The sequence below is a fragment of the Microcebus murinus genome, chromosome 14 (genome assembly GCF_040939455.1).
Source record: "Microcebus murinus isolate Inina chromosome 14, M.murinus_Inina_mat1.0, whole genome shotgun sequence".
NCBI classification, from domain to species: Eukaryota; Metazoa; Chordata; class Mammalia; order Primates; family Cheirogaleidae; genus Microcebus; species Microcebus murinus.
Window position 1 is genome coordinate 50,484,610 of NC_134117.1, and position 12,874 is coordinate 50,497,483.

General features: G+C 33.9%; 1 protein-coding gene across 2 annotated transcripts in view; it reads right to left on the minus strand.

The window, feature by feature from the left end:
* The window catches only part of CTNNA3 (catenin alpha 3), a 1,492,617-nt gene that overhangs the window by 1,370,774 nt on the left and 108,969 nt on the right, over positions 1 to 12,874 (minus strand). For both annotated transcript variants that reach the window (XM_012762717.2, XM_012762715.2), the window contains exon 5: positions 5,366 to 5,485. In XM_012762717.2, the coding sequence (XP_012618171.2) occupies positions 5,366 to 5,485 (120 nt within the window). The remainder of the gene's footprint in view (positions 1 to 5,365; positions 5,486 to 12,874) is intronic.

A 12,874-nucleotide genomic window follows, 5' to 3' on the forward strand; every position in this document is an offset into this window, starting at 1 on the left:
CCAAGTTACATTGCCATCCACAATGTGCTAGAGTTCCCTTTTCTCCATATCATCACCAACTCTTGTTATCTCTTGTCTTTCAAACTTGTTAGGGTGACTATTATGAAAAAGACCAGGAATAACAAGTAGAATTCTAGGACTTTTTGTTGTTGATATTTTAGTTTTGTTTTGTTTTGGGGTTTTTTCGTCTTTTTGGGGAGGGAGGACAGAGTCTCACTCTGTCACCGAGGCTGGAGTTTAGTGGCATGATCACAGCTCACTGTAACCTCAAATTCTTGGGCTCAAGCAATCTGCCTACCTCAAGGTCCTGAGTAGCTAGAAGTATAGGTGTGTGCCAAGACACCAGGCTAATTTTTTTTATTTTTTTGTAGAAGTATCATAAAAAATTTCCTTAGCCTTCTGAGCCTCAGTTTTCTCATCTTAGAAATCAAACTAATAATATCTAAACTGAAGAGTAGGTCAGATGATTAAATGAGATCATATATTTAAAGCACTTAAACAAAAATCCTCCAGCTCACATGAGAATCTCAAAATAGTAGTTTAGTATCACTGATGATTGGTTCCAATGTTATTTTAAAAAATGTAAATGGTCAAAGAACTATCTAAAACTTAGTTTTGAAAATGTCAATATGTATTATTGATGCCTAGAACTACATTTTCTGAATTCTAATTACTATTTGTCAAATATGTAACCAAATGACTAAATGAAATCCCAGTGATGAGGATTAATTATTATTATTATTATTCAAGTGCAAATAGTGACTATCTCATTGCTGAGGAAGAGATGCCTCTTTCCACTCCATTCTCCCTGGACCAGTCAGTTATTTTAAATTAGGGAGTCATGCATCCTCTAAATATAAACATGGCAAAAAAGAGTCCTTTTATATTTTATATAGTCTGTCCTTATAGATTATAATATATATTATTATATGTGATATTATATATAACACACAGAGTCCAGTTAATTGGCTCATAAGTTAGATAGCCAACAGTGCTATAGAGAAAAATTAAGTACAAAAAAGGATGGATAATATTGGAAAGGGAAAGGATTGCTTTTTTAAGTAAGTAGTCAGTGAAGGCCTCAATTTAAATTAAAATATTATTTGAACAAAATCTGAAAAAAAAGTGAAAAGGCTATCTACATGCATGAAATAAAGGAAATAGCCCATGCTAAGGACCCTAAGCAGAAGTACTCAGGACCTTAATTTCACTGTCCATCAAGAGACACCACCTAAAAACATTAGAACCAAATGTTGCAACTCCCTTTTTGAGGATGTACCAACATATTCTTTTTGTGACACAGATCACTAACCGTTAAGAGCATGTAAGTCCAAAAATATGCCATCTCCTATGTTCAGAACAATGCTAGACAGTATGTGCAGCACAAAACTATATAAAATAGAGAATATATCCATATCCTCATGGAACTTATAAACCATTTAGGACAATGGCTTCTGAGAACAACACAAAACAACACTATAATAGCTACTACTTAATACTAAATCCATGCCAGGTGCTGTGCTAAATTCTTTATATGTACCTTAAAGGACTTACTTTATATATTGTTTTCTCAAAACAGACAGTAAGTTAGGTATTATTTTCCTAATGTTTTAAAAGAAGAAACTCAGTTCCCAAGGCAGTACAAATAGTCTAACCATGTTGGGCTAACTACTACAAATTCCACACTTTAACCACAGCACTACATGGATTCTCAATAAATATATAACTAATCAGATACTAAATCATATGACACATAAAAGCTAAGAATGGCAAAAAGTGAAGATACAAAAAAGGATGGATAATATTGGAAAGGGAAAGGATTGTTTTTTTAAGTAAGTAGTCAGTGAAGGCCTCAAAGTGAAGAGTTTACATGCTGACTAGAGGTCATAGGAAGTGGTGTCATGAGGGAGGCTAGACTTTACTTTCACTTTAAAGAATGGGAATAACTACTTAAATAAGTATGTAAACAGAAAGGAGCTATATATTCTAAATACCAAGTTATGTAAACTTTATGCAAAGGTCAGAAGACAAGAATATCATGCCATGATCAGGGAGACAAGGATTGGGATATGTGATGTGTTCCAAAGTGGATGTATACCTGAAGTACAATGTTTTAATTTTATATATTTCACATCAACATGAAAATACACTTTAATTTATATAATGTTGAAATCACAAATTTATATCAAAGGACCTCAGAAGCCTCTGGAAAGGAAATGTGTTTTATAATGTTATTATATATATTACGGGTAAAAGAAGAGAGGAAGGAATTAAATTAGAGTCCACGTTATCAAATCTTAATTTATTTTACTTCACAATCCCAAAGCCCCAAGGAAATCTCTTGATTTATAACCTCTCAAATTGATACATAAATCTGGGATCTATGTAATAGCTAGAGCTTGCTGTTACCATTCCTATGTCACACCAACAAGGAGGATAAAAACCAAGCAGTCCAAGCAGATAAACTCCAAGATTGCATCTGCAGATAGTGAGAACTGAAAGAGTCTCCAGATTCTCAGGTTAATCCTGTTTTGTCATCCTTTTACTTTAGGCTGACTCATACCAGTAAACCCACCACCTCATCTATCACAGCTTCCTCTCTCACGTTTTCCAATCAAAGCTATTTGCAACATTAGTCTTTTTGAAAGTAAGAAAATGTAGAGATGCTTGTGCCCTGACACAAGGAATAGCTGAAGTACAAGCACTCACTCTTTAAGAAGGAAAAAAAAAAAAAAAAAGCTAAATTCACACCTAGGAAAGAAAGCAGATACTCTGAGAGGCTATCTGGTACTGGGAAAGAAATCTCTCAAAAATGATGTTAAAAATATCACAGAGAGGGACAGAAAAAATGTAGTGAATGAGTCCAAGAAAATAATTATAGTCGATTCATTGGACATCCAGAATTCAAAGCTCAGGTAACATGGGCATCTTCTGTTTGTTTAAAGAAATGAATAGAAGAATGAAATATGTTAGGAAAAAACTTAAATAATACATAGAGCAAGGAACAATCTGTCCAGGAAGCTAAGGGCTAATGCCCTTTTGCATTTTAAAAGTATAGCAAAACACATTGATTTAAATTGCTTATATTCTGAGGCCCAAACTTTTGGCATGCTTTGTTGTTCATAGCAACAATACCACCAATAATATTTATTGAGCATTTGCCATGAGTTGAGATACTGTTGTGAGCACTGGATAGGATATGCATTAAAGGTGACAGACAAGGCCCTGTCCTTATGGAGTTTATGTTCTGTTGCAATGAGGAATGATAAATATGGTTGGATCAGGGACAAACCATGACTAATTCTCTGGTACAAAGAACACTGCCTTATAACAAGGAAGCTTTCTTGCTAAATTAGCAACTTCACAGAAACCTGAATCTTTTCCATAAGGAGAAAAACACTGTCTAGTGTCTGCTTAATAGAATTTTGGAGCTTTAAAGGAATAGGATGGGAAATAAAAGACAAGTCCCACCAAGTAAGAGAAGAGCTAATGTTTTGACCCTTTGAACCCTGCCCATCGAGAAAACATAACACTCCAAGTTTGGAGTAAGGCTGATTGAGATTTGAATCCCAGCTTCATGCCTTAATAGTGCAGTGACCTTCGGCAAGTTACTTTACACTATTAACAGTTTTCTCTTCTGTAAAATATTGCTAACAAAACCTACCCCACTGTGTTTTTATAAGCATTCAATGACTTAATCGTAATACATGGTATATTGTTGTCATTTAATAAATAGCATATATGATTTTCATATATACATGTATATACACGCAGTCCACATGCTTATCTTTTCCTCACATACATGCAATTTACCTATCTTTCCTCAATGCCATTCTCCTAGAGTCCTACCTTTCTGCCCTTGAAGCATTCACCTTCTTCCAAATTTACAATTAGCTAATGTAAGAATCTAATCACTGAAAACGTGCTAATGAGAAAGGATAAGAGTAGAAGACAGTGACTACTGAGCTCTATTTGACCACTGAGCTCAAATACGCCTCAGTGGTCAAATGTGGTCTTGGAAACAAAACTGTACTAAAAATTGCATAGGCCAGAGCAGTGACTCACAGTGAATTTTAAGCGGCGTTATCTGGGAGCTTACTGTATTATCTCTCAGTAACTGTGACTGCTTCTATCACATTTGCTAATACCTCCTAGACCATCACTAAATTAAAAAAAAAACTTAAATGAATTGTGCCCTTTTTTATATAAATTAATGTATGTGCAAAAATAATTCATTTGCCTTGGAACATTCTACAAGGCAAATATAACTTCCAGGAAAACAGAGTCATAGAAAAGTTAAACATCCATGTGACATCTGTGATAGAGCAAGATCTAGAACACAAATCTCTTATTCACCTAATATTTCTACACCATATCAAGTTGACTTAATGAGGTTTAACCAAATATAGGAAATCTTGCTTTGAAAACTCCCAGCCAAAAGATAGAAACCTTGTGAATTAGGCAATGGCAAGAATGTCACACACTTCACCACGCTAACAGGAAAGACTCTGAAGTGATGGACTCGATGCCTAGCCATGCAAATCAGCCATTTAGTCATTTTTCTAGGCGCTATCCATCATTGAGCACATTCCCGAATTTCATGCAACCTAATTTAAACATCTAAACTGGCTGTTCTGATCAGAATAAACATTTGATGGGAGTAAAATCTTGACAAACCTGACATCTAGTGGCTATGAAGAAACTGGAGAAGATCCCGCATAGGAAGAGCAGTTAGCTACTGCAGCAGTTCTCAAAACACAGAATATTTAATCATTATGTTTATTAAGTTGTAAAGTACCAATTCTAAAAGAAACAGTACAAAAGTTTACCTTGTGTTTGTAAAGTATATTTTCCTTCAACCTTCCACATTAAGCAAATTTTTACTCATCTTCAAAAATCAAAGAAAATTAAAGTTCAATTCATATTTTGGCATAGTTATGATTCTTTTCTTTAATATTTTATGTACATCCACAACCTTTTACTTGTCTTCAGGTGATTTTTCTCCTCGGGTAACCCCCTGTCAAATATAAAAGCCATCTGGCCAAGCCATTATAGAGGTTTCCTTTATGCCACTGAGGTGTCCTTGGTCAAAGGGTAGTTGGACCCTCACAAACCAGCAGGAGTTTTATTTCAGAGAGGTATAAGAACATATGTGGAACCCCCTAAAGTACACATCTAAAAGCAAGGACCACATTGAACCCTGCAGGGAGCCGCATGAAAACAGCAGATCAGTGCGGCACAGGCTATCACTGTCCTAACCATTAAGATAAGTCTCCTCAGACCCACCTGCACCTCTATAGGCAGAATGGTGGGAAGCCTAAAGTTTTAGTTCATTTCCTCTGCCAACAAGAGCTCTGATTCCTACCTGCTGACGTTTGGAGGCTAAATAATCCAAATCTTCCAGCTCTTTCCCAAGCTTCTGGTAGGTTTTCTGGAGGTCAGATTTGTTGGAAACATTTTTAAGGGACTCAAATGTCCTTTGAAACTGAAATTAAAAGCAAAAGCAGATCATTAGGATAGCATCATATTTTTCTCAAATTCCCAGCTACCTAACACAGAAATAAGTCCATAATGAGCCTCGGTTTCTCCCATGCATAATATAGTGATAACAAATGCTACCTAAGTATCTTTCAATGAAATAATTAGGGGCAATGATAAATAGTTAGAAACTGTATCCTAAGTACAATGAACGTTATTGCATGAATAAGATGCCTGTTTAGTCCTCATTCTAATAAAAGAGCATACTTCATAAAAAAAAAAAACCTTCAAGTTTTAGGATACACTGCTGCTTTTAAAGAAAAAAGTTATAATGAATGTGTGATTTCAAATCATAATGAGGAAGCATTAAAAGAGCTCTCACATTCCAATCATGGAAACAAACAAATTTATGAAAAAGTAGCTGCTTGCATGATATTTTGCTATATTGGCATGGGACCTGACTTGCCTCTGTAAAAATATCTATGCAGAACAGGTCACCCAACAAACAAGGAAGATCTCTCAGAACTTATATTTTGAGAAGGAAGGGAAACTGAACATTTTGATGAGCAAAGCATATGTGATATATTCAGCAAACATTTATTCATTTCTGCTCTATAACACAGATGAGTTATGAAATCAGTTCTGCTGAATCAAAATTCTCCCATTCATTTTTAAGTCAGATTCTAGATAAAGACGAAGGTGACAAATTACAGTGGATCACAGAATCCTGTCTGCTACTAATAATTAAGCAAAGGGAGCTCATACGAAATTGGATTCTTGGTTTATTTTAGTAAATTAGAACATACTTTGGAGGGTTAGTGATTGAAAATGTCAAGTAATGTAATTTGTAAGACATTTGCATTCGCTCTCTCTTTATGTCATTTATTAACCATATTCTCACTCTGTGTCATTAGACAGATTTCTACAGAAAGAAGCCTCACCATCTTAAACACACCAGAACTCTGCTGTGACTATGATGCCATGAGACAGGATAATAAGATTTTATAGAATATAATTAAGTTTCTGGGGAAATGATTTGACCCTTACTATATCAAACTCTATGGAATAAGTCATATTATAATGGCATTCTACTGAATTAAATCTTTAATTTCATGAAAGCAACATGTTTATCTCAATCCAAGGTGACAGAGGAAAAAGAAATGGGAGATAACAGTGTGAAACTTCCATGGCAGGATGGTAAATTAAATTCAACAAATAATCATTTAGAACCTACTATGCACAAGGCATGATGAATATAAAAGATATTTCCTGCCCTAAAGGAACTTAGAGACTACTGAGGAAACCAGACATGAAACTCAGAAATGGGAAGGACACTGACATATATTGAGTGCCTGCTCAGCCCCAGGTACTACATGCTTTCCAATTTAATCCTCACAAGGACCACAGGAGTCCCTATTTCTCTTCCCATTCTATAAGTCAGTAAACTGGGACTCAGAAAGTTTGATTGAACTGGGTTTTTACTACAACATTCGTGTTCTTTTTATTCTACTGTTAACTCTAAGGCAAAGTAGTAAAGAGAGTGCAAAAAAGAGATAAAAGTAACATGCAGTGAAAACTCAAAAAACTCACTGTTACTGACTGAGGGACTCAGACCACATAGAAGATATAAGAGACTTTGAGTTGGACCTCAAAAGCCAGGAAGTCTTTTCAGATTCTTAAATGGGAACCAATTGTACCCATCAGTTTAAACATAGCCAAAATATGCTCATATTTCCTCCATTGTAACATAATAAACAAGTTCTTATCAACATAATTGCAATTACCTTTACATTAAATATTTATCATGTTGTATGATCAATTCTGTGCCTTATCCATTTCAGTTCCTTTTCACTATGTTCAAACCAAAATAATATGCTGTCCAAGAGTCTAAACAATTTAAGTAATTTTATCTATGAATTGATTAATATTTTTATATTTACCAACCAATCCATTTAATTCTAAAGCATCCTTTACCCCCTGCACATTCTCTTATCTAAAAAATATTAGCTCTACTTAATTATTTCTTCTTCACATTAATCTCAGTGAACAACTCCAAATGGGAACTTTAGGGGACAGACACTTGTAAGACTTCAAAATAAGAAACAAACAAAAAAAAAATCAATACTTTCAGGTAATATGTACACAGCCAAAGAAGGAAGAGAGAAAATCCAGTAATGCTACATCATCCCAAGGATGTTGTAACTAAAGGTCAGAGTTTGCATAATGTGGAGATTTGCTTGAACGTTGATTATCAGGACTTATATCCTCCATTTATTGATATTAAAGAGCTTAAAATACTCTAAAACTATGATGATTCCATTCATTTAAGTAAGTTTTTTTCACTTACAACAACAAAAAATTGTCAAAGAGAGGCCACACAAAATCTGTGGTGTAACTTTGGCTGAGATCCCCATTAAACACACCCCACTCCCATCTGCCCACATACATACTTCAAGATGCTAAAGAGTAAAAGCAATAATTTTACTTTGCATTAAAGCTGAGGTACAGAAAATAAAAATAAGACTGGTTAAGCTGAGGCCTAGATTTTAAAGACTGTTGACATGGTTTGAAGATTTTTCTTTCTAATAGGCCACTGTGCTTGATCATTGAAACAGACCTCTGAGATTTTCTACATTAGTTCAGTGTACTATAATTTCCTTATATTAATTATTTCTCAAAATAAATAATCTCCCAGTTGGAGACAAGTTTGGAAAGGAAGCACAATTAATTGAAGAGGCTTTAATATTCCTGGATTTTACCTGTTTAAAGTTTTAAGTGGGAATTTAAAATGAGCCAAAAACTCAGGAATAATTTGTTGAACCTTGAATTTATCCTGTTTTAATGTTTTAACTCATTATAAACAAATTTGGACTTTAAAAAAAAGCTTAGTAACTCAATCTGAACCAAAAACAAACCTATTTATGTTTTTAAAATGTTGAAACTGAATATTAAAATGGTCTCTGAACTGAAAAGCAAATCTGAATTTGTCCTATTTGACTACCTTACCATATACCACAGGGCAGACAAGATAAGAATGAGAAGACGTAAACAATATCCCTAAGCCCAAAACTCCCAGAGTGTGTTTTCTCATCAAATTCCTTTTGTTCAGAAAGAATAATAATAGTAATCTGTCAAATAAAACAACAGAGACCATAATTGCTCATCTCCCATTAAAATAGCCGAATATCTGTTTTGCAAGAAAGGGAAGCAGAAAAATGCAAGAAGGAAATGTCTAGTTTAACTCAGCATTCCCTTTTCCCAAATATATTTTTCCTCCTTTTTCCTGACAATACATATATAAATAAATCTAAGCCAATGTTCTATACAAACTACATATCCATGAGTTTGTAAAAATTATATATTTATGGAGTAATTTGAGAGGAAGGACAAGACAAGAAGAAATAGGCTGAAATAGCAGGAAAAAATGCAGCCAGCGCTCTGGCAAGTAAAGCTTTCCCAGTCTTCACTGCCAGTGCCCTGGCTTCCTTTTATAACCAGATTGATTTATTCAAGTAACTTCAGAGCTCCAGCAGCCTACTAATACCTGTAATTTAAAATATCAAGTATCATTGCTCCAAAACAAAAGTCAGCTCAACAGCCATCATTTTTTTCTTATTTAATATTTCATGTATTTGTACAATGTACTGGATGCTATCTGTAACATAAAAAGAAATCCTATACTCACAGCATTATGTGTACAAAAGAGTATCCAGTAGGTGTCTTATTGAAAGCACTAGATCACCAATTGATCTTAGCATCCCTAAAATGCCAGTTTGAAACAATGCCAAAAGATTCTGGAGACTAAAGCAGAAGGAAGAAATAGTAAAAGAATACTATATAAATGCTCTAAAAATATTCATGTTTAGCATAAAAAGAAATTGTTTTAAGCATAAGAAATGGCTAATCTACCTTACTTAAATATGGCAACCACAATCAAACATGAAGAATTACAGAGAAAAAAGTTATTTAATTTTTCTGAATTTAATCCTTGACAGTCATACATATTTTCCAAATGAATTTACGAGATGATAATATCACTCATTAAAAGGAAGTTTACAACTGAAGCAGAAAATTAAAGCGCAAATACATATCTCAAATGTGCTTTTATCATAATTAATGATCACAAAAGTTAAGAACATAGACAAAATTGGACTCAAGATCTAAATTAGAAATAGTCCTATGTACTAATAGTTGAAAGCACACTGGTCTTGAAGTCTGGGATTCAAGTCCTTGCTATGCCATTTAATAACATAAATGGTATACATAACTTTGAACAAGTCACTTCTCTAATTATTGATTGTGTTATCTATAACATGGGACAAGTTGTCTTTGCCTGCCTGTTTTATAATGTTGTTGTGAAATCAGTTGAGGAAAAATGAAAGGCATTCATTCAATAAATATTTAACAATGAGCAATATGCCAGATATGTAAGAAACAGAGAAAAACAAGAAAGAAATATTTCTTACCCTAGTAGAGTTTTTAATCTAGCTTCACAGAAGACTGCTTTATAAATTTAAAATTCCATAAAATTAAAGATACCATTGTCATTAAACTCATGACACTTTTCAGTAGTGAATGAGGACTAAACAAAACAGTAATGTAATAACTCTTTATTGAGCAGCATTCTTGTATAGAGCACAGAGCTAGACAATATGAGAAACAAAGAGATTCATTTACTTAAAGATTTTAACTGTTAAAAATGATTTCCCAGTGTTATTCCCATCAGCAAATCTGGGAGGTGAGGGAATGGGGAATGACAGCAAATGGGAACTAGGTCTAATAGGGGAGAATGATAGAAATGTTCTAAAATTAGTTTATGGTTATGACTGTACAACTCTGTAAATTTACTTAAAATCATCAACTTGTAAATTTAAAATGAGTTAGTTTTATGGTATATAAATCATACTTAACTAAAGGTGCTTTAAAGAAGGTCTTCTCATAAGCATTTTATTAATGAGAAAGCATAGGCACCATAAAATTGAGTAAATAAACACTGTCCAGTTCATTTCTTCTGAGGCAAACCTAAACACAAACCTATTCATTCTTCATACAGTGAGGTTTCCACTAAACCACAAGGCCTCAGAGATGTGAGTTCACACTATAAACCTTCCCTTGGTGACCTCAAGCAAACATATTGCACCTTCTAATGCTTATTTCCAGAGGCTTTCCAAATCTAGCTCTTGTCTTATTTGTTCTCCTTAGCTATAAACATATCTTTTAGTATCTACTATCTCCATGTGCCTCAAATCCAATATATCTAAAACTCATAAACTGCTTCTCCTTTATATAAATAGCAAACCAATGTCAATACCCCACCAGAATCCTAGAAGTTTCCTTGATGCTTCTCTCTCCCTCTGAAAGGACTCCAATCACTTCTCAATTAAAAACTGTTTTTCCTTCCTTTCTCTAATCCACTCTCCACTCCACTCCATCATTTCACAACCAGATGACTGCATCAGCCTCCTCACTGGCCTCTGTGCTTCCACTCTGGCCCCTGCCTACTGCTTTCAAAGTAATAGTCCTAAAATACAAATCTGCTTATATCATTTCCCTGTTTAAAATTCTTTAATGATTCCCCCATAGCTTGCAGACTATAGTTCAAATGTTTTAACCTAGCCCATAGAACTTTCACAAGTTGGTCTATGCCTACTTCTCCAGCTTCAACTCCTGTTCCTGCCACATAATCATCCCATCCACTCAGAACAATTACAAATCTTTGAGCACATAGCATTCCCTCAATTTGAAATGCCCTCTGCCCCACCACCTTCTTTGTCTAGTTAACTCTCCAAATTTTGCCATGTGTTACCCATTCAACATGCCCTCCCTTCATATAACTCCCACCATGCCTCCATAACACTGTGAACCAACTTCTATCATAATAATTTATATTGTTAATTTACTCATATCTAGTCTGTAAATTCTACGAAAGCAGAACAATTATGATATTTTTTTCTGAATTTGAATCCCTAGCACATAGCACAATGACTACTACATGGCAAGAACACAAAAAATAACCATTTGCTGAGTAGATGAATTAACCAAATCAGGGCTCACTGGAATGATGTTGACCTTTTCTTTAAAAAAAAAATCATACATAGTTTAAATTTGTGTGGTCAAAGGACATAAAATTTCAATTAAACAGGAGGAATAAGTTCAAGAGATCTAATATGCATCATGGTGACTGCAGTTAATAATAATATATTACACATATAAAAATTGCTGAGAGAGTAGATATTTAAGTGTTCTCAATACAAAAAAAGTATTGAGGTGATGCATATATTAAATAGCTTGATTTAGCCATTCCAGAATGTGTGTATATGTATATATGTTAAAACATCATGTTGAACACCATAAATACATATAATTTTTATCAACTAAAAAATAAATGTTTTGAAAAAATTAATTTCCTTTTCCTTAAAGTTTTCAATATGAAATTCAAGACAAATCCATCAAGAAATGTGCCAAATTTGTCTCTATTTCTTGTTTCTCCTATTGCATCCCTTTTTTTAAATTTTACTTTAAGAGACAATGTCTTCCTCTGTCACCCAGGCATACGTGCAGTAGTGCTCACTATAACCTTGAATTCCTGGGCTCAAACAATTCTCCCACCTCAGCCTCCAGAGTCACTGGGACTACAGGCACACACCATCACACCTGGCTTCCTATTGCCATTTTAAATATCAGTCTTGTCTTGCTTTTTATCTTTAAATTTTCATATAGCTTTACATATTTTGCTTAAATCTTCTGCCAAATATACATATCTTCTAATGGCTCTTAATTTCTCCCTTTATAAACTGCTGATATTTTTAATAACAAAATGTTTTAGAAAATCTTTTTGTTGGCACATTTCTGTCTTTTAATAAATAAATAGAGGATGGCCTCAAAAAGTCTGTTACCAATATGATAATGTGTGATTTTTTTGCCAATATAATAAATATTTGTTATATTGAGAATCATTGGTATACAAATGCTTTATAACAATTTATGTAACAAACGTTAAATGTGTATTTGACATAACTTATTAAATTCTGGACCCATCTCATATAAGACAGGTCTATTACCTGATTCAAAGGGGATCTATACTCTCTAACCAAACCTGGCTATGGTATTATAAATGGAAAAAGTTGGAAAAGTTAGTTCAACTCAGTAGTCAAATTTATTTCTCTTGATTTTTAGAAATAAGGACAATACTGCAGTCCAAGAGTCAAAAAGTGGGAGCAGGATACCACAGTGGGAAAAAAGTGGAACAGGGGAAGGAAGGTGAAAGAGAATTTATACCAGTTCTTGCCAGTAATTTATATAGTATATTATTTAATCTTCACAAGACCCTTTCAAAGTATTCAAAGTAAGTTTTATTCTCCCTATAACTCTGAAGAAGAAACCAAAGCTCACAGAA